Raw genomic sequence first — 22,122 nt, forward strand, 5'->3', positions numbered from 1 at the left:
TTCTGAAACCTGTCAAAGCTGTCCTGGGAGAGTCAGCCTCACTCTATCTCATCATCCAGGGGCTTATGGACCTCTGCTCTCCTCTCATCTCCTCTCCTCGCTTCCACTCCCATTTACCCTCCTTCTGTTCCCCAGCTTTCTTCCCCTTCTCCTCCCTCTCTCCATCCTTTCATCTTACATTCACAACATGCCATTTGCAGAGCTGTACCATAGCTTTCCCCAAAGTTGTCTTCTTCTTCTTCCTTTACTATATTACCTATGTTTTTCATTACCAGGTCCTATATGGTCTGTCCATTCTCCTGGTTTTGTAAATGGGATCTACCTCCACCAGACTAGAGTGTAATTGTAACCCGATTCAGGAAACTAGGCATATGTCGCAAGTCACGACTTCACAGGAGAGACGTTTTTTGGCAGAAATGCCTTCTCGAACATGTGAACTTTCATGTGCCTTAATAACAAACTTTTATGCCATCTTTAAATACGAATGAAGTTGTTAAATTGCGAGCCTAGTTGGTTTAGCCAAAGAAAAAGTAAGGAACCTTCCCACTAGCCATGATAATGTGTGGGCTGGACATGCCGAGAGATGAATTTCAGATTGATCTGCATTGTAGCATCTTGTGTCATTAAAATGAGCTTTTCGTTATGCGTAGATAATCCTTCTACTGCAGTTTTTTCTAAAGATATAACGTTAGCCATGGAGAACTGCAGATATGTTGCTACTGCTCAATAACATTGCTGCCCTGAATTTATCAGGCGCTATCGACAAAGGTCAGTGGGAAAAAGTTGTAATAGACTACTTTCTGGAGGACGATCGTGCCATGACTCTGAAAATGAATCAGACAATGAGGAAATCCCTGATTTAGGTAACAACATTTTAATTGAAGGAGACATTGTAGAGTCTTCTGATGCCGGTAATGGGGAAGAAACGGTGATCAACAGTATTGTTGTCACGGAAGAAGTTGACCGAGTTTTGAAATCAGTGGAACACAACGGGCTAAACAAGCTGTGCAAACTAAACGGAAACGACACAGGACGTCTTATTTAATGAAAGGGGTTGCAGTCTGCCGTGAAGCATTCATCCATGTATACGGGTAAGAATCTAGCTACAGTTTCAGATATTATACGTTTCTAATTTTGTCAGAAAGTTGTTTTCATTGCAAGTTAAGGCTTGCTGTTAGCTAGCCAGCTGGAGTTCGATGGCTGGCTTACTAGCTAACGTTAACAAGGAACCTAACGTTTTTGTTTAACTTTAGCTATGACAATCGGTTTGCATTGCTAGTAACGTTACTCTATGGATTGGGATTATAGTTTATTTTTTAGCTAGCTAACGTTAACGTGACATGTCTAAACAAAAGACCCCAAGTTAAAGCTTGTTGTTAACTAGCTAACATTAGCTGAGGTTAGATGGCTAGCTTGCTAGCTAACATTAATATACATGTATGATTCGCTAGCCAGCTGGAGTTCGATTGCTGGCTTGCTAGCTAACATTAACGTTGAACCTAATTTATTTGGATAACTTTAGCTATGACAATCAGTTTGTATTGCTAATAATGTTACTCTATGGATTGGGATTATAGTTCATTTTTTAGCTACAGTAGCTAAAGTTAAAACTTGCTGTTAGCTAGCTAAAGTTATCTGAGGTTAGATGCTAGCTTGCTAGCTAACATTAATGTTGAACCTAATTTATTTGGTTAACTTTAGCTATGACAATCGGTTTGTATTGCTAGTAACGTGTATGATTGAATTGTGTGTAAGGTTAGTGATGTTTTCTCAGAATGCCATTTCGCATCTATTGTATAATAATGCTAAAATATTTGTATCTGGAATTTGTCTTTCAGCATCAGTAGAACACGCTTGACTCTCCACCAGTCATACAAGGACAATGGTCTAATGCCTTCCATCAAATAGAGAGCTGGCCCAAACAAGCAAAGGCAGCAGCGTAGTCATCAACTACATGCTCCATTTCTTCACCAACCTCGGAGTTGGGGAAACACGTGTGGACCTGAATTGTGATAACTGCAGTGGCCAAAACAAGAACAAGTTTGTGCTCTGGTACCTTCACTTCCTGATCCCAGGTCACACCAAGTTTGCCCACGACTGGTTATTCGGTCTCATCAAGCAGCGCTTCAGAAAGACCAGAGTGAACACTTTGTCTGAGATTGCTGGTGTTGTGAAAGACAGCACTGTGACAGGGGTCAACATCCCACAGCTGGTTGGACTGGAGGATGGTACGGTGCTGGTGGAAAGCTATGGCTGGCAACAACACCTGACTCCGTACTTCAGGCCGCTGCCACAGATCAAGCAGTACCAGCACTTCAGGTGAAAATAATTTTCATTACATTGTATGAGGTTATTTTTCTTATCTAAACTTGGGAGGTGAATTGACATTGTGCAGGGTTGTAATATTTTCAGATTTTTGTTGTTGTTATTCCCTGTTTTACAGCTTCGATGCTCTGGAGCCTGGTGTTGTTGTCGCCAAGAAGCGTTCTGACTGTCGGGACCAGGTTTCAGCTGCTGTGCAACACTGACATTATTTCTCCCACAGATGGTCTGCCTGTACGAGCACCACCTGGACTGGACACAGATGTCTGGTTTAATCTAAGGAATTTGAAATGATTTATACTTAAGTATTACAATTTAGTACTTTTTCCACCACTGGATGTGCCTGGGGGTTATAGCATTTCTTTCACATGACCCATCAATTTAGACAAGTGTGTCTGGGTAAGCGTCATCTAATATTTATTAAATATCTGGACACTTTCTGTTTACCTGTAATTGTCCCTTATTGTAGGCTACTAGAAGTATTAGTCTTAACTTTACTACACTACTCACTGTTTAGCACATGACTTCATGTGAATCCTTAAAGAGATGTGTGGGGCTGGCTTAAGAGGGTGTGAACAATGCTGAATGGGTGTAGACAAAGGAGAGCTCTCCAGTAGGTACCAAAACATTCAAAGGCCCTTTTCTCAAAACTGAGTTTACAAGTGTATCAACTTTCAAAGCAGAATTACTTTCTCATTGTTCCTCAAAAAATGAAGTGTATGATATACCATTTTGTAGCTCTGAGTCTCTACTTGGATAACATTGGATAACAATGTAAAAAAATATATATTTCAAATTTGACTACATAAGACCGAATCCAGGTGGTGAATAACTCAAATGAATAACTGCAAGTAATTTTGCCCCTCCGACACAGACATGCCTCTCCGGGTAAACTGGATAATTTGGATACAGACTTGTATCACTGAGTCCATCTTAATGGGTATAAATGTTTTCAAGGACAGACTGGGTCTCACAGACAACTGCCCCCATCCTTTTCTCCCTATCGAGAAAATGCCTGAGGAGGCTAGTGTGATCTGAGTCTCAGCCTGTCCCCTCCCTTCTTTCTCAACAGTAGCAGGCCTTTCAGTCCCTCCATCCATACTCCCCATGGTCCACCACTTCAATCCATCCCCCCGTCCCCCTCCTCTGTGTGTCTGCTCTACCACCACTGTCCTGAGGGTGCTCTCTCTCTCTCTCTCTCTCTCTCTCTCGCTCACATTCTCATCCTCTCTCTCGCTCTCCTCTCTCTCTCTCTCTCTCTCCCCCTCTCTGCATCCCACTCTCTCCTGCGCCTGCCGCCGTGATCGATATGGATGCAGAGGGAGAAGGGGGACCTGTCTGTCAAAGCAGCCGGTAGAAAATGAAGGCTCAGATGAAGAAAGCATGCTCTGTATATTAAACGGCCTGACCCCGGCAGGGGGAGGAGGGTGGAGAAGGGGAGGAGGAGAAATATCAATAAGCTGCTGCTAAAAGAGAGATAAGGCCAAACAGCAATGAGAGGAGATGGGCATGAGAGGAGGGGTGAATACTGAGAAAAAGTGAGAGAAACAAGCCAAATGAGTGAGCATCTGCTGGACAATGGGACAAGAGAAGAGCTGAACATGAAGAGCGGAGGAGGGAAAATATGAGACAAGTAAAATGATGAGACCTGATCAATTCTAAATATGAACTGATGAAAAAACACTGAGGTAAAAACGAGTGAAGTGAGTAAACAGCTGAGGAATGGAAAAGTGAAAAATAACGGGTATAGCTAAAGAGCTGAGAGAGGGGGAAAAGAAAGAATGAGGAGAAGTTAACGACTTTGCAGATTTCATTATAGAGATAGTTAACCCTGTTGACACTGAAGGAGGGCGTTATCCTCTCCGGAGGAGTCCTGCATGGTCCTTCCACCTCCACGCACACAGACAGATGAGATCATTACAGCTATCAGCACCACCGACATCCACAATTAGCACTTCACTCTCCCTCCTTCACTCCCTTCATCCCCCCTTCCTCTTTATTCCACAATAGCACACTCTTTTCCTCCCTCTCTATATACCCTCCCTCTACCGCATCTCTCTTTCTCTCTCTCGCACTCTCCCCCATTCTCTCTCTCCCCTCCTCTACCCTCTATCCCTCTGCTCATGACAGGTCTTGATTTAGAGGAAATTTGAGTAAATATTAAGATGCACGCAACGAACTGCTTTCAGCTTTGGCTGACCTGCCTTTCTGACCTGTTCATACTCATTTAGTAAACCATTTGCCATTTTAGACAAACAATGAGGTTTCTGAAAATTGCTTTGCATTGTAATGCAATTTTGTGGGTGGGGCCCTCTGAGGACACACGTGCAAGCACATACATACACGCAGACACTCACCTGTGAAGCAGACAGGACACTTGAAGGTGCCGCCCATGCCCTCGAAGCTGTGCTCGATCAGGTGGCATTGGAGTTTGGCCGGCGAGTCGAACGACTGACTGCAGAGCTTACACTCATGGTTCAGGCCCTCTTCTAAGGAGAAAGAGACCACACAACACACAAAACAGCATAGTTAGAAGGGTGAATAATCTGAGTACAAATAGCAGAAAGGGATCCAGAATATACACTATCGTTCAAAAGTTTGGGGTCACTTAGAAATGTCCTTGTTTTTGAAAGAAAAGCACATTTTTTTATCCATTAAAATAACATAAAATTGATCAGAAATACAGTGTAGACATTGTTAATGTAGTAAATTACTATTGTAGATGGAAACGGCTGATTTTTACACAGGCGTAAAGAGGCCCATTATCAGCAACCATCACTCCTGTGTTCCAATGGCACGTTGTGTTAGCTAATCCAAGTTGATCATTTTAAAAGGATAATTGATCATTAGAAAACCCTTTTGCAATTACGTTAACACAGCTGAAAACTGTTGTGCTAATTAAAGAAGCAATAAAACTGGACTTCTTTAGACTAGTTGAGTATCTGGAGCATAAGAATTTGTAGGTTCGAATACAGGCTCAGAATGGCCAGAAACAAAGTACTTTCTTCTGAAACTCGTCAGTCTATTCTTGTTCTGAAAACTGAAGGCTATTCCATGTGAGAAATAGCAAGAGGAGTGGGAGGCCCCGGTGCACAACTGAGCAAGAGGACAAGTACATTAGAGTGCCTAGTCGAGTCGAATGTTGAGTCCTCAAATGGCAGCTTCATTAAATAGTACCCGCAAAACACCAGTCTCAACGTCAACAATGACCGCAAAACACCAGTCTCAACATCAACAGTAAAGAGGCGACTCCAGGATGCTGGCCTTCTAGGCAGAGTTCCTCTGTCCAATGACTGTGTTCTTTTGCCCATCTTAATCATTTATTTTTATTGGCCAGTCTGAGATATGGCTTTTTCTTTGCAACTCTACCGAGAAGGCCAGCATCCCGGAGTTGCCTCTTCACTCTTGATATTGAGACTGGTGTTTGCGGGTACAATTTCTTGAAACTGCCAGTTGATAACTTGTGAGGCGTCTGTTTCTCAAACTAGACACTCTAATGTACTTATCCTCTTGCTCAGTTGTGCACCGGGGCCTCCCACTCTTTCTATTCTGGTTAGAGCCAGTTTGTGCTGTTCTGTGAAGGGAGTAGTACACAGCGTTGTACCAGATCTTCAGTTTCTTGGCAATTTCTCGCATGGAATAGCCTTCATTTCTCAGAACAAGAATAGACTGACGAGTTTCAGAAGAAAGTACTTTGTTTCTGGCCATTTTGAGCCTGTAATCGAACCCACAAATTCTGATGCTCCAGATACTCAACTAGTCTAAAGAAGGCCAGTTTAATTTCTTATTTAATCAGCACAACAGTTTTCAGCTGTGCTAACATAATTGCAAAAGGGTTTTCTAATGTTCAATTAGCCTTTTAAAATGATTAACTTGGATTAGCTAACACAAGGAGTGATGGTTGCTGATAATGGGCCTCTGTACACCTATGTAGATATTCCATAAAAAAAATCTGCCATTTCCAGCTACAATAGTAATTTACAACATTAACAATGTCTACACTGTATTTATGATCAATTTGATGTTATTTTAATGGACAAAAAAATGTGCTTTTCTTTCAAAAACAAGGACATTTCTAAGTGACCCCAAACTTTTGAACGGTAGTATATATTATTTATTTTCTCCTCCTTCCCCATTTAATTGAGCTCCAACACATTTGTGTCAAAGGCTCCTGCCTGTAACTTTCGTGGCTCATACAACAGTAATGTGTGAGCTAGACCCATTAGGCATAAATTGGATGGCCAGTGTAGGGCCTAATTGCACAGGCGAGGTCTTGCACTTTGAACATGGAAAGCATCGCTCTTTTTGATTGGCTTACACGCAAATTCATTTCTGTGGGTGACTTGGTGTGGGCAAATGACTGTAGGGTGCAGTGCTACTGTAGCTTGATAAAGGGAAAGATGTAATGCATAAAAACATGTAGGCTAATTTACAGATTAAAGTGGAAAATGTAAGAATAGCGAAGCGTGGGAAGATATTAATTTTATAATCAACATTTAATAATAAACAATATGAGCAAATGAGAATATTATAGATGTTTCAACATCTCAACGTTTGCACACTTCCCATTATTATCACCATGGCATTTTAACCGCTCTCTTTATGTCACGGTCGTGATAATGGACGGACCAATTCTGCTGCACGCATGTGTTGAGTTCCACATCTTTATTTGCAGTGAAAACTTAAACAAAAAACAATAAAAATACAACGAACGTGAACTACGTGGTGCTGAATGCACTCACACAAAACAATATCCCACAAACGCAGGTGAGAAAAGGACCACATTAAATACGATCCCCAAATAGAGGCAACGATAATCAGCTGCCTCCAATTGGGAACCATACTCACACCAACATAGAAATATAATACTAGAACACCCCCTAGTCACGCTCTGACCTACTGCACCATAGAGAACCCCAAGGGCTCTCTATGGTCAGGGCGTGACACTTTAACACAACTGTTTCACCGGACGTGCTACCTGTCCCAGACCTGCTGTTTTCAACTCTCTAGAGACAGCAGGAGCGGTAGAGATACTCTCAATGATCGGCTATGAAAAGCCAACTGACATTTACTCCTGAGGTGCTGACTTGTTGCACCCTGGACAACTACTGTGATTATTATTATTTGACCATGCTGGTCATTTATGAACATTTGGACATCTTGGCCATGTTCTGTTATAATCTCCACCCGGCACAGCCAGAAGAGGACTGGCCACCCCTCATAGCCTGGTTCCTCTCTAGGTTTCTTCCTAGGTTTTGGCCTTTCTAGGGAGTTTTTCCTAGCCACCATGCTTCTACACCTGCATTGCTTGCTGTTTGGGGTTTTAGGCTGGGTTTCTGTACAGCACTTTGATATATCAGCTGATGTAAGAAGGGCTATATAAATAAATTTGATTTGATTTGAATTCAATCTCATGGTTTTCAACCAAGTTGAATACCCATGTTTTCATGTTATTACTAATACACAAGTTATAATTAATACATGAAATGAGATATTGCTCATGGCAATGGCCAAAACAACTGTGAGTCTGCATCCATTCCCCTGTTACATTAGAATGTATGACACGTCTCTCCCTGACATTAGATTACCTCGGACCGATATTTCAGACCTTGATAGCTGAAATAAATGGCATTGGTTTAGACACTGAACCTTCCCTACTGCTCATTTGCTGCACAACGATCCGCTGACTCAGCATTCCACAGAACCGAGCTGCCCATCTTCTGAACTACACGCCAATAAAAACCCAGTGCACTCTGCTATCCATGCAGTTGGGCCTGTACTCTGTCAAAATCCCCTTGTCCCGTGAAGCATGGGTCCAGGCATGGGGCCAGCGAGAGGGGGTTGAAGGGGGATGGAAGGAGGGTCCCTGGGTGCCTATCCAGGGCCAGGGCCCATCCTTCAGTCTCTACAGCCCAATGCCCACAACATGGGCCCAGGGTACCAGACGCGCAAACACACAATCCACCTAAACAGCTGTGGCCATCCAAAGCCCTGGAGGATCAGAGTGGGGGGTTACCGGATGGGCCTTGGGCAAATCTGGCAACGCAACTCACAGATCTGGCAACGCAACTCACCTTAACAACAATGGCCTGCGATGAACGGGACAGATTCGTCCCAGATCCACCTAGATGCCAGTGTTTTAAAACCCCAGCCCACACACTGCCAGTGACTTTCCCATTTGTACTTTTATGGTCAATTGTTGTTCCGCTGCTCAAAGCACACATTAAACAACATGGGCTGGATCGCTCCACTAACAACATTTGGCAACGTTATAAAAAACGGGTAATTTCTGAAACCTGCAGCCGATTACAACAAGCTTTGCAAAATAATGTTAATAAAGCATTTTAATACCAAGTTAAATGTTATTGGTTTAAATCTTTACAAGGGGAGTGTAGTCACTTAATAAGAGGTGCTACAGTATAGTACAGTAACAGTACAGTATAGTAATAAAACAATTAGAGGTATCTGTACCTGTTTTGGTGACTAGCTGCCTACAGTACAATGGAGACTAGCCACTGTATATCATGTAATACGATATAAAGTGACAATACAACCCAATGACCTGGGCTGTTCTAGGAGGTCAATGGGAAACGTGTTACACAGCATAGTGAGTCTATTAATTTATAATATACAGAGCATGTTTATGCTCTATATCACCATATGGCCAGCCCTCTTCTCCTGATAACTCTGTCAAGAAGAAACCTCTACTATGACCTCAAAACAAACATTTAAAGCTGGTCATGTCTGAATGAGCTCACATGACAAGCTATTGTCTTACTGTGTGTGTCTGGCTTAGTGGCTTAGGTATGGATGGAAAGATTAAAAAAAACAATTTTATCACAGAAACCAGAGGAGTTGATTGTGTCGCCTGTAATTGTGCATTCCCCTTTGAAAGATGAGACATGGTGTGTGTGCACGTGTGTGTGTGCAGATGTGTGTGCATAATTTGTGCATGTGTGTAAGATAGCGACAGAGTTCTTTGATCCCCATTCAACCTGGCCGTCTGTGTGTGTGTGTGTGTTCAGAGCACTCCATGCCTTTGCCCATATGTGCAGCCCTTGTTTGACCCTGGAGCACACTCCTGTTCCTTCAGAGACCTGACCTGCTTCATTATGCAGATAACTCTGCACCTGCCCAACCGTCTGACCTTGGGTGCATGCGTGTGTGTATTTGTGTGAGAGAGGGAGCGAGAGAGAGAGAGAGGTTTGCATATGTCTGTGAATCTAAGATACGTGATTGTTTGTTACTGCATGTGTGTGCATGAAGAGTGTGTGTAAGACAATACAGTGCAAGTGTGATGACTCAGTGTGTGAGTGCACGAGTCTATTCGGTACTGCCCGCCCCCGTAATGTAACTGTGTATAGGGGGACGGGTTTGAATGCGACAGGGGAGCAGGGGTTGGATCACACTGGCAGCCTGTTCCTTAGTGAGAGTCAAGGGAGGAAGTCAGCCAGCGTGCCCCTATAGCTCCCTCATCGGGGTGAGGTCACTTCCTGTCGCTCCCCCAGACTCCCCCCAGGGCTGTCCAATCAGGACGGAGCATTCAGGAGCTCCCACCCTGGCCCGCTCTGCACCGACTGGAGCAGACACTTGATATAGTTACAGAGCCACTGGGGACTGGAAGCTCTCCCTCTCTCTATATATATATTTCTCTCTCACCCCCCCTCACCCTCCCTTCTCCCTCCACTCTCGTGAGTGTTCTGCCTCCACTGCCACCACCCTGTCCCCCTGCACTCATAAGCGAAATCTTTTAGATGAGATCTTTTCTGTTCCTGCTCCCTCTAAGCGTCCCTGACACCAGCAAAGTAAGTCCATCTGCATATCCACAGGGCATGGTGGCATGCCTAAGGTTCATGGTTTATGTATTTCACAGCTCCTGAAAAACACAAACATCTAATATCTTTCCCATGTGTAAGGAGAGAGGGAGACGGAGGAGGAAAACTATTTAAAAAAAGGACAGCCTTTATTATTTCTTCTTGTGTTTACTCTTCAGCAACCAGGCTGAAGTTAATGTTCTGTTGAAGGTTGTTTGGGACACTGGGGTTTGTTTTCCTTTCGGTTTCGTCTGGCTGTTCAAGTACAGCTTTGTATACATTGAGAGTACAAAACTTTAAGAACATCTTCCTAATATTGAGTTGCCCTCAGAACAGCCTCAATTAGTCGGGGCATGGACTCTAAAAGGTGTCAAAAGCGTTCTCCAGGGATGCTGGCCCAATGTTGACTCCAATGCATTGTTGTGTCAAGTTGGCTGGATGTCCTTTGGGTGGTGGACCATTCTTGATACACACAGGAAACTGTTGAGCGTCTTCACACAAACTGGTGTGCCTGGCACCTACTACCATACTCCGTTCAAAGGTACTTAAATCTTTTGTCTTGCCCATTCACCCTCTGAAAGACACACATACACAATCCATGTCTCAATTGTCTCAAGGCTTAAAATTCCTTATTTTTCCTGTCTCCTCCCCTTCACTGACTGAAGTGGATATAACAAGTGATATCAATAAGGGATCATAGCTTTCACTGGTCAGTCTATGTCATGGAAAGAGCAGGTGTTCTTAATGTTTTGTAAACTCAGTATATAGTACAGTATGTGTGTAGAGTAGGTTTAAGTAAGAGTATGAATCTCTCTGTGTGTGCAGTATAGTATGTGTGAGGATTTAGTGTGGATATAGTGCACACTAGTGAATACAGTTACTGAAAGACGCTACTGAGATTTCTCAAATACTCTCAGGTATTGGGTATTCTCAAAAATTTGACCAAAATTAAGTATGTTGCACTACAGGGCTTAATTAAAATATGTATCCTAGCCAAGTCCCCTCCTCATCCCACCCTAACCCCTACACCTTACATACTACCCCATACCCTATATAAACAATTCTGCTTCAGAGCAGGTCCAGTTGAAAGGGGAATTCAGGATCACTTCATAGTAATCTGATAGTTAGATTTACACTTCTCTCTGTTGCACTGTGAATCTTACTCACAAGCTCCCTCTTAAAACCTGTTGGGGCTAGGGGGCAGTATTTGCACGGCCGGATAAAAAACGTACCTGATTTAAACTGTTTACTACTCTTGCCCAGAAACGAGAATATGCATATAATTAGTCGATTTGGATAGAAAACACTCTATAGTTTCTAAAACTGTTTGAATGGTGTCTGTGAGTATAACAGAACTCATATGGCAGGCAAAAACCTGAGACAAATCCTAACAGGAAGTGGAAATCTGATGTGTGGAATCACTTTCAAGCCTTTGCCAATGAAACACACAGGGACTGGTTACTCGTTTAGCACTTCCTAAGGCTTCCACTAGATGTCAACAGTCTTTACAAAGTGGTTTGAGTCTTCTCCAGTAAAAACAGACCGAACGAGAAGGCTGGAAACTTGGTCACAAGCGGATGGCCATTACTCCTATGGCACACGTTCATGTGGGGACTGTTTTGTTCCGAAACGTTTTATAAGACAATGCAATCGTCCGCTTTGAATATTATTGAAGTTCTGATTGAAAAAGGCCCTAAAGATTTATGCTATACAACGTTTGACATGTTTGAACGAACGTAAATAGATTTTTTTTGTACTTTTCGTGGCGACATGTTCCGCGCGCTTCGTACATTTGGAGTAGCCTACAGAATGCGGAAACAACAAGGAGCTATTTCGACATAAATTATGAACTTTATCGAACAAAACAACATTTGTTGTAGACCTGGGATTCCTGGAAGTGCCTTCTGATGAAGATTATCAAAGGTAAGTGAATATTTTTAATACTATTTACGATTGTAGATGGTTCCAAGATGGCGCTGGTCTGTATCGCCTAGCGTATTTTTCTGAGCACAGTGCTCAGATTATTGAAATGTGTGATTTCCCAGTAAAGTTATTTTGAAATCTGGCAATGCGGTTGCATTCACGAGATGTTAATCTATAATTCTTTGAATGACAATATTATATTTTACCAATGTTTTCGAATAGTAATTTTGTAAATCGTAGCGCTGATTCACCGGTGGTATTGGAGGGAATATATTTTCTGAACATCACCGCCATTGTAAAATGCTGCTTTTGGATATAAATATGAACTTGATAGAACAAAAAATGCATGTATTGTCTAACATAATGTCCTAGGAGTGTCATCTGATGAAGATTGTCAAAGGTTAGTGCATAATTTTAGCTGGTTTTCTGCTTTTGGTGACGCCTGTCCTTGTATTGAAAATGGCTGTGTGTAAGGTTTTGTCAACGTACTGTCCTAACATAATCTAACTTTATGCTTTCGCCGTAAAGCCTTTTTGAAATCGGACAACGTGGTTAGATTAAGGAGATGTTTATCTTTCAAAGGGTGTAAAATAGTTGTATGTTTGAGAAATGTGAATTATGACATTTAGTTGTTTTCAAATTTGGCGCTCTGATATTTCACTGGCTGTTTATAGTGTGTACCGCAGGTGGGACGCTAGCGTCCCACGTAGCCCATAGAAGTTAAAGGAACCAAGTCTGCCCACTTCTCAAAATCAGGCAGCAACCTCTAACAAAGTTGTGGAGACAAAACAAAAGATGTCAACCAAAGACGTTAAAAAGAAGGCCATTTTCCTCAGGTGAGAATAATTAGAAAACAGTAGTCATAGAAAAGGAATTGGAAACACGGTAGACTAAACAAACTACAATCGGGGTCAAGTCAAGGTTGAGGTCACATTCAGACTGCAGTCTCTCAACAAGGTATTATTTGTGCTCAATCAGGTCTATATGGTGTACTATAGGTCACAGGAAACACACCAAGAAACATCTGAGGAAATTGCCTGGCATAAAAACCCAGAGTAGTCCACAGCTGTTTCTGAAAGACTCAGTTACATATCCTGCATTCAAACATCTTTCAACTTACACACTCTCTGAAATGCTACTTGTGACTGTAATACTTCTTGAAATTGTGAGAAGGCGAGAGAAGGATATCATTTGGGTTTTTAGAGGACATACTAGTATATAGAGTAAAGCTATGGTGTTGTGTGTATGGTGGCAGAGTTGAGTAGACAGCTCTGGGGCTGTAAACAGTAGGTGGGTTTACTTGGCTCTACATCTCCATGGGAACTATCCATTAACAGATAATGGGGGAAAATCTGAGTGATTAAGGCCCAGGGAATTATGGGTGAATACAAATTCATCTCCGTGCGGTGGAGTGAGTGTGTATGTGTGTTCTCTGGAGATATAGAACCACTTCTCATGTGGAACTCAGTTCATTTTATAGATACTAGAAGGTCCATTAGTGCGTTGAGAAGAGAAAGGGGGCGGGATATGGATGTAGCTGGTAGATGGGAGCTACTGTAGCTAGCGCACGGGGACCAGGCTCCCCCTGGACCAAGGCTGATTGGCTCCCTGTGAACCTAGGCTGATTGGAGAACTGGCACCTGGAGGGGAATATACCTAATATTTATATCCTGCCTTCTCAGTTTAAAGAGGAGGACATGCCATTATGAACAACATTATAGAATAAAACCCTATTTTAACGTCCTGAACATCACCGTCATTACTATACAGGTATGATGATAATGATGCCCTAGTATGGTCAAATGCTAGCTAATAACCTCATTAAGACTGGTAAAACTACCTTTATAGCAGCTATAAAATAGAAGAATAGAGGAGAGATGTGTAGCAGAGAAGTGTACCCATGTCAAAACAGAGAGAAGACGTGAATTGAAGTGAGAGTATAAGGGAATCGGGACAATCACAAGGAGAGAACAGGAAGTGAAAACCAATGTGCCACAGACAGACAGAAAGAAAAAACCCAATGTCAGGGTCCCATGCTTGTGCCATGTCTGTGTGACTTTTACTTCAAACCTCCAGAGTGAACTGAACTAAGGGGTGAGGTTGTCGGGTGACAGTGGTAGCGACGACCTTACAAGCGAGTTGCCGCTGGCGACTGGGGGTGGGCGGGATATAGTTCTGCGTCCCAAATGGGAATAGGGTGTGATTTGAGACGCAGCCTAAGTCTCTGGGAGATTGTCAGGCCTGATGCATGGCTGAACTTGAACCTGGACGCACAGTAGTGCACAGTGTAGGGTGTAAGTGCTAATCAGAGCACAGCTAGTCTTATGCTAGCCACTTTCTCGCTCTCTTTCTCTCTCTACACCGCCGGCATTATCCGTCTCACACCATCCCCTAGCGGCCAGGTTGGCTAGGTCACAGGCACCTTCTAACTGCCAAACTGGTATTGAGATAAACAAGCGTAAGGCCTGAAGACAGTATAAAAGGCGTAGCCAACTAGAACACCTTGAAGAAGAGGACAGCACACTGTAATATCTGGGTTATCTGTGAGCTACAAGGTGTTTGTTCTATAGCATAGCCTCTTTATGGGTTATGCACAGTAGACAGTAGACCTATACAATGCATAAAAAGTGTTGCTAAATAGTCACAAAAAGGCAAACTTAACAATCAACATGGTAAAATACATACAGTATGAGCTAATAGTCACTGTCTGACATCAAGATGGCTAATATGAGGTAAATAATAAGAACATCAAAACATTGGGCATGTGGCATTTTTCTCTCTAGCTAATCAGTACTCAGCTGAAGTTAAGGATGCTGCTGTAGGGAAGTGTGCACTACACTCAAACAGTGAAACCAGAGAAGACCTGGTGTTTACACACTACTTAGGTAGTATACGATCTTCTGACTGTCTGTCATTTTGTTGCTTAATAGCTACAGTTAAAGCAAGAAGACACACTGGTTATAACTCAAATTAATAGTTGGTAGGTCTTTGGGGCTGCAGTTCACCAAAATGCACACACAAAAACCCCACCATAGCAAAGGGGAGAGCAGAGCAGAAGACTTGTTAACGAATTATGTGTAGGCACTGCAGCTTGAGGCCAGGTATGGAGGTCCATCGGGGCCAAACAGTGCAGGCTAGCTGCTGAGATGGATGGTATTGGAGCATTAGACCCCCTGCAGCCATACGAACACAATTCTGCAGTCAACTGCTCTCATTTACTTCATCCATGCCCCATTCTAAACTAATGGGGCCTTTTCTTGTTGGGAGAAAATAAAGGTCAAATGACTATATCCCTGCTATTTCACAGCACAAGAAGGCTCTGACTGGAGCTCAAAGCAACCCGCTGCCGAAAGAAAGAGAAAAAGACAGAAGTGAATCAGACAAAAAAGCTAACAGGCAAATAAGCACAAGTTAGGGAGGTAGAGGAGGGACAACTCTAACAAGAATCTGTCTTTCTGCCCATGAAAAGAGTAAGTGGCCTAAATGTAAAAAGTTAATTATGACACACTTGCAAGGGCCTTTCTTCGCTATTCACATGGTGGCAGCTGCGTTGTGCAGGCTGAGGATCGCATGGCTCTATGGTGTCCGTCCGCAGCCCATCCACACAAAGAAGCAGGAGGGAGGATAGATGGCTGGAGAGCGGGGAGAGATGGAGAAAATTCCCTTGGCTGGTCTCGCGGCATGGAGCACTGTACAATTAGCCAGCCCCTGCGTTCTGCTGGCTTATAATTATCAGTGCTCTCTTTAATTGACTCCCTTAGCCTGGTGCAGAGGGACCCCACCACCTCCTCTCTTCAATACAACCCCCCCCCCACACACACACACACACACACCACACACACCCCTCCGCTCAGCGCAGACCACGGAGCATCGAGCACCACGCCGGGCTCTACAAAGTCATTTATAAAAGCGCTCATATTTTCAACACAAAAAAGAGAGGGGAACATTTGGTGAGAGAGAATTCATCATCAGGTATCTAGAGGTTTTCCTTAATAGAAAAGCCGAGTCCCACTGAGCACGCTCCATGTAGCGGCCAGCCACGCATGCTCAGGACCAGCAAGCCACCATTCGCAGCGGGTCAGCCAGACATTAGCATCATTTTATATAACACAGCCACGCTGGAAATGTAATACATCTCAGCAAATATGAGACAGGCATTTTGCATAATGTTTTTAATTATTTTCTGTGAGCGACATACCTACCTGTCTATACACTCTTAGAAAAAAAGGTGCTATCTAGAACCTTAAAGGGTTCTTCGGCTGTCCTCATAGGAGAACCCTTTCAAGAACCCTTTTTGATTGTCGGTAGAACCGTTTTGGGTTCATTGTAGAACCCTCTCCAGAAAAGGTTCAACATGGAACCCAAAAGGGATCTCTTATTAGGACAGCCCCCTTTTGGAAACCTTTTTTCTAAGAGTGTAGTCTAGTTTATTCTCTTGTCTCTCCTTGTCCCTCCTATCCACGTCGCTCTCCTGTCCTGTTTTTCTCTCTCTCTCTCCCTTGCTCCCTCTCTCCCCCGTTCTCGCCCCATGGTGCTGATCTCACTAGGAGAGGAGAAGTTCATTACCGCAGCTAAATCAGAATTAGTCCCTTCATTTTGACAGGGCGAACTTCATTAGAAAGGCCCTTCCTTAATCCAGCCGGGAAGACTGATGAATCTATATGGGGCCCATAATTTGCTTCAGACAGCATATTCTGCTACTTCCTACTTAGAGGAAGCTGGTGGAAGGAGCTATAGGAGCACAGGCTCATTGTAATAGCTCTAATGGAATCAATTGAATGGTACCAAACACATCGAACAAATGGAAACAAGTGTTTGACTCCGTTCCATTGATTCCATTTCAGCCATTACAATGAGCCTGTATACATATAGCTTCTCCCACCAGCCTCCTGTTTCCTTCTCCTTTCCTTTTCCCTCTCCCCCCTTCTTCCTTGCCTTATGCATTTACACTTACATTTTTATTAGATCAAGAGCAAGAACCTGAGAGAGGAACTTGAGTTAGGAAAACACCTGCATATAATGAAGTAATGGGAGCAGAGAGGGTGTAAAGAGAGAGGGAGTTATGCTGTTTGAAACGTCCCGTCTCCCCAACAGACCTTGGAGCCTCTGGGGCTGAACGACTACACTATGGCTGGGTTGGTTGGCGGACACTCAAATACAGAACAGACAATGGACTCAGTCGGTTAGTTCAAATATGAACTAATAGTCTACAAGGCCACATACACATGAGAGAGAGATATAGAGAAGCAAAATTGATATCCACTATGTCTGTGTTTTTGGGTGAAAGTCGAATCCTGTCACATTTTGTCCCAAAACCCCAACAAAATCATACAGTTTTATAAGCCTGTGTTGCGTTGGACACACCCCATCCACCTCTGCACTTCACCAGAACCAACCCAACAGCCCAAAATCCAGAGACGTGGATGAGGACAGTCAGGCCCTGAACGGCATCCACTGTGTCATCACTGTGCCTGTTGACTGGTGTCAAGCAGATGTGGCACTTGGAATGGCAGTTACGCTCGCTACCCCCCCCCCTCCCCCCCCCCACCCCCACCCCCCCACCTGCCAGGCCTCCCTCCCCCAAGCTGTACCCCTGGAGAGCTCGAGAGCTCTGAGCTGGGGCACCCCCCTTCGCCACCCCTTGTCTAATATAGTGTGCACACACACACAGTCTCTCAGAGTGGCAATAACACATGCACACGCACACACACACACATACTCATGCACCCACACACATCTACCCATAAAATCACACAGACACACATATACAAGTGCGACAAGCCATTGAAGGAAAGCACTTCACACATAATTTATATTCTCACTCATCTACATAAAGATTGAATATATGATAAACAAACAGATACCAGGAATTGAGTCAATATATGTTCAAATTGAAATGTGCATCATCTGGGACACGGATCAGCTTGCGTGCCTCTGGTCTCCTCTGCAGCCACTGACTGCACCTGACTTCCATTGCCATAGTTTCCATTATCTGAACCCATCGGAATCAAATGAAAGGGCAGAAAAGGACACACAAGAAGATGACTCACTAATCCAATAAAAAAAGGGTGCCTACTAGATGTCATAACCCCAAGAATAGCACCGTTGCACCATAGCATTGTTCCATATGAAGAGGCTCCATATATTAATAAACATGATTAAACCAGAGCCGGCCTGTTTTTTTCTCTCCAGTCCGGCATCAGAGTAGGATTTCCCAGAGGCCTACTAGTCTATCTGTCCAAGTCTTCCATCCCTCCATCCCCATCCCATCTTTCTGTCTATTTTTCCTCCTCCTCAGTCGATTCTCTGAAGCATGCGTGGAGCTGTAAACGATTGAGTCCGCTCTCAAATCACACAAACGTCCTGAAATAGTTGACAGGACCCGGAGGGGCTAAAGATCACTGCAGAGGAAGCCACAGAGGCCTTCCTGTCAGAACAGACTCAGGGCTTTTTCAGGGCCAGGGGTGATGGGGTGAGGGGGGTGAGCGAAGCCAGGGGGGGAGAGCCAGAGAGCCTCAGCGCCACAGACATGACATACATTTTATTACACTTAAACCAACTGTGGGTTCAACTCAGAAACCTTGGACTTGCAATGGAGTCTCAGAGGAAAAAGTATGAAGAAAGAGGAGGTGGGAGGAGTGACTTTTAAAAAGAGCACAATGGTGATGTGGACAAAGAGAAAGGAGGCAGTGGACTAATTGCTTAGGGGGTTTGTCTGAATATTTGTTGTGCTAAGTTATTTTGTTTAAAGCTCATGGCTTGTGCCTATTGAGATGAAGTTTCACTATATATACGAATGTGGACGCCCCTTCAAATTAGTGGATTCAGCTATTTCAGCCACACCCGTTGCTGTGCGCTAAAATCGAGCACACATCCATGCAATCTCCATAGACAAACATTGGCAGTAGAATTGCCTTATTAAAGAGGTCAGTGGCTTTCAACGTGGCACCGTCATAAGTCAGTTTGTCAACTGTAAGTGCTGTTATTGTGAAGTGTAAATGTCTAGGAGCAACCATGGCTCAACCTCGAAGTGATAGGCCACACAAGCTCACAGAACGGGACCGCCAAGTGCAGAAGCCCGTAGCATGTAAAAAGCATCTGTCCTCTGTTGTAATAATCCCAAACCAGTTCCAAACTGCCTCTGGAAGCAACGTCAGCACAAGAACTGTTCGTCGGTAGCTTCATGAAATGGGTTTCCATGGCCGAGCAGCCGCACACAAGCCTCAGATCACCATGCGCAAATGCCAAGCGTCGGCTGGAGTGGTGTAAAGCTCGCCGCCATTGGACTCTGGAGCAGTGGAAAAGCGTTCTCTGGAGTGATGAATCAAGCTTCACCATCTGGAAGTCCGATGGACGAATCTGGGTTCGGCGGATGCCAGGAGAATGCTATCTGCCCCAATGCATATTGCCAACTGTAAAGTTTTGTGGAGGAGGAATAATGGTCTGGGGCTGTTTTTCATGGTTTGGGCTAGGCCCCTTAGTTCAAGTGAAGGAAAATCTTAACGATACAGCATGCAATGGCATTCTAGGCTATTCTGTGCTTCCAACTTTGTGGCAACAGTTTGGGGAAAGCTCTTTCCTGTTTCAGCATGACAATGCCCCCGTGCACAAAGTGAGGTTCATACAGAAATGGTTTGTCGAGATTAGTGTGGAAAAACTTGACTAGCCTGCACAGAGCCCTGACATCAACCCCATCGAACACCTTTGGGATGAATTGGAACACCGACTGTGAGCCAGGCCTAATGGCCCAACAACAATGCTCAACCTCACTAGTGCTCCTGCGGCTGAATGGAAACAAGTCCCCACAGCATTATTCCAACATCTAGTGGAAGGCCTTCCCAGAAGAGTGGAGGCTGTTTTACTAAAGCAGCAAAGGGGGGACCAACTCCATATTAATGTCCATGATTTTGGAATGAGATGTATGACAAAAAGGTGTCCACATACTTTTGGTCATGTTGTTTATATCCGTTTTGAAGATGTCAATGAAAAGCATGCTGTCACAGCTGTCGTTGTCAGACGAAACTGAGAAATCATCGTCTGAGAAAGATGACCAATACGCAGCGGGTTGCATGTTCATCATGATCATTTATTCAATACACGTGAACACGAAAAACAATAAACAAAAGAGAACGACAGACCGACAGTTTTACAGGCTAGGTACTTACATATAGTTGCGCAAAATCAACTACCCACAAGTGAACCTACAAAACACACACCTACTTATAGGACTCCCAATCAGAGGCAACTAGAAACACCTGCATCCAAATGAGCATCCAGCACCCAAACTACACATAGAAAACTAACCTAGAACCTACCCATAGAAATACAAACATAAACCAGTGACCAAAAAACCCCGTAATACATAAATAAACTACCCTCTGCCACGTCCTGACCAAACTACAATAACCAAATATACTCTATACTGGTCAGGACGTGACAGTACCCCCCCCAAAGGTGCAGACCCCGGAATGCACCTACACAAAACACAGAAAACCCCCAAAACAACCAGAAAAATCCCCTAAACAAAAAGGGAGGGAAGGGAGGGTGGCTGCCGTCAATGACGGCACAGTGCTTACACCCCCCCTCCACAACCCACCTATATAGGAGGCGGCTCAGGTGCGGGACGTGGACTCCGCTCCATCCCTGACGTAGTCCACTTAAGTGGCGCCCCTGACCTCGCCCGACTGGCGGGCGATTCTTGCCGCGACCGGCTGGCAGGTGTCTCTGGCTGCGCCCGGCTGGCGGGCGACCCTTGCTGCGCCCGGCTGGCGGGCAACCCTTGCTGCGCCCGGCTGGCTCGCGACCCTTGCTGCGCCCGGCTGGCGGGCGACCCTGGCTGCGCCCGGCTGGCGGGCGGCGATGGCTACGCCTGGCTGGCGGGCCACTCTGGCAGATCCGGCACGGCGGGCCACTCTGGCAGATCCGGGCAGACGGGCCGCTCTGGCAGCTCCGGGCAGACGGGCCGCTCTGGCGGCTCCGGGCAGACGGGCCGCTCTGGCAGCTCCGGGCAGACGGGCCGCTCTGGCAGCTCCGGGCAGACGGGCCGCTCTGGCCGCTCCGGGCAGACGGGCCGCTCTGGCCGCTCCGGGCAGACGGGCCGCTCTGGCAGCTCCGGGCAGACGGGCCGCTCTGGCAGCTCCGGGCAGACGGGCCTCTCTGGCAGCTCCGGACAGATGGGCCGCTCTGGCAGCTCCGGGCAGACGGGCCGCTCTGGCAGCTCCGGGCAGACGGGCCTCTCTGGCAGCTCCGGACAGATGGGCCGCTCTGGCAGCTCCTGACAGGCGGGCAGCTCTGGCAGCTCCTGACTAGCGGGCGGACTATCCAACCTCCTCAGCCCTGCTCCTCGTCCAACCTCCTCAGCCCCGCTCCTCGTTCAACCTCCTCATCCAAGCCCCTTAACTCTACTCCCCAGCCCCTCTCCTCATCCCTCAGCCATGCTCCTCATCCCCAGCCTAGTCCACTCCTCATCCAACCTCCTCAGCCCTGTTCAGCACCTCAGCCAAGCATCTTATCCCCACACCTCCTCATGTTCACTCCCCAGCCTCTTCTCCTCAGCTCTGCTCACTGTGTTCACTGTTCTCTGATCGCTCTGTTTAGTTCCTCCCAGTAAATACAACAGCGTTGGTAGGGCCTGAGAGGAGGATAAGAGGATAGGAGAGAAAACGGCTCTTATCCCAGACATGCCCAGAGTGGTCTTTTCAGTGAGAGTGAGAGAGCAAAGAGAGACAGAGAGACAGTCCATAGCCTTGGAGAGAGACCACTTGTCCATTAAGACTGTCAGAGGATGCTCCTTGAATACAATAGGCCATATCTCTGAAGAGGTCTTCAGAGAGCACACTCAGTCTGGGGCTGCTGGGGGTTAGAGGAGAGGGGAGCACTATAAGAAGCTACTAGCCAACCATACTGTATACAGGGTCAAGCTGAATCTGCTCTCTGGCTTATCTCAGTCAGATAGATAGTCTGGCTACTATAACTTTGCTTGGAGGAAAAGCCCATCTCCTATCATTCTCTAGTCATAGAGTTCCTATAAACAGACTATTGGGTAACACTGCATTCTGTGAAA

General features: G+C 45.1%; 1 protein-coding gene across 6 annotated transcripts in view; it reads right to left on the reverse strand.

The window, feature by feature from the left end:
• LOC106569178 (zinc finger protein 521) overlaps positions 1 to 22,122 on the reverse strand; it is a 169,254-nt gene that overhangs the window by 35,385 nt on the left and 111,747 nt on the right. For 4 of the 6 annotated variants that reach the window (XM_014140254.3, XM_014140250.3, XM_014140253.3 and 1 more), the window contains exon 6: positions 4,680 to 4,811. In XM_014140254.3, the coding sequence (XP_013995729.1) occupies positions 4,680 to 4,811 (132 nt within the window). The remainder of the gene's footprint in view (positions 1 to 4,679; positions 4,812 to 22,122) is intronic. The other 2 variants (XM_014140256.3, XM_014140255.3) reach the window with 1 other exon arrangement.

Source organism: Salmo salar, chromosome 14 (assembly GCF_965601325.2).
Source record: "Salmo salar chromosome 14, fSalSal1, whole genome shotgun sequence".
Taxonomy (NCBI): Eukaryota; Metazoa; Chordata; class Actinopteri; order Salmoniformes; family Salmonidae; genus Salmo; species Salmo salar.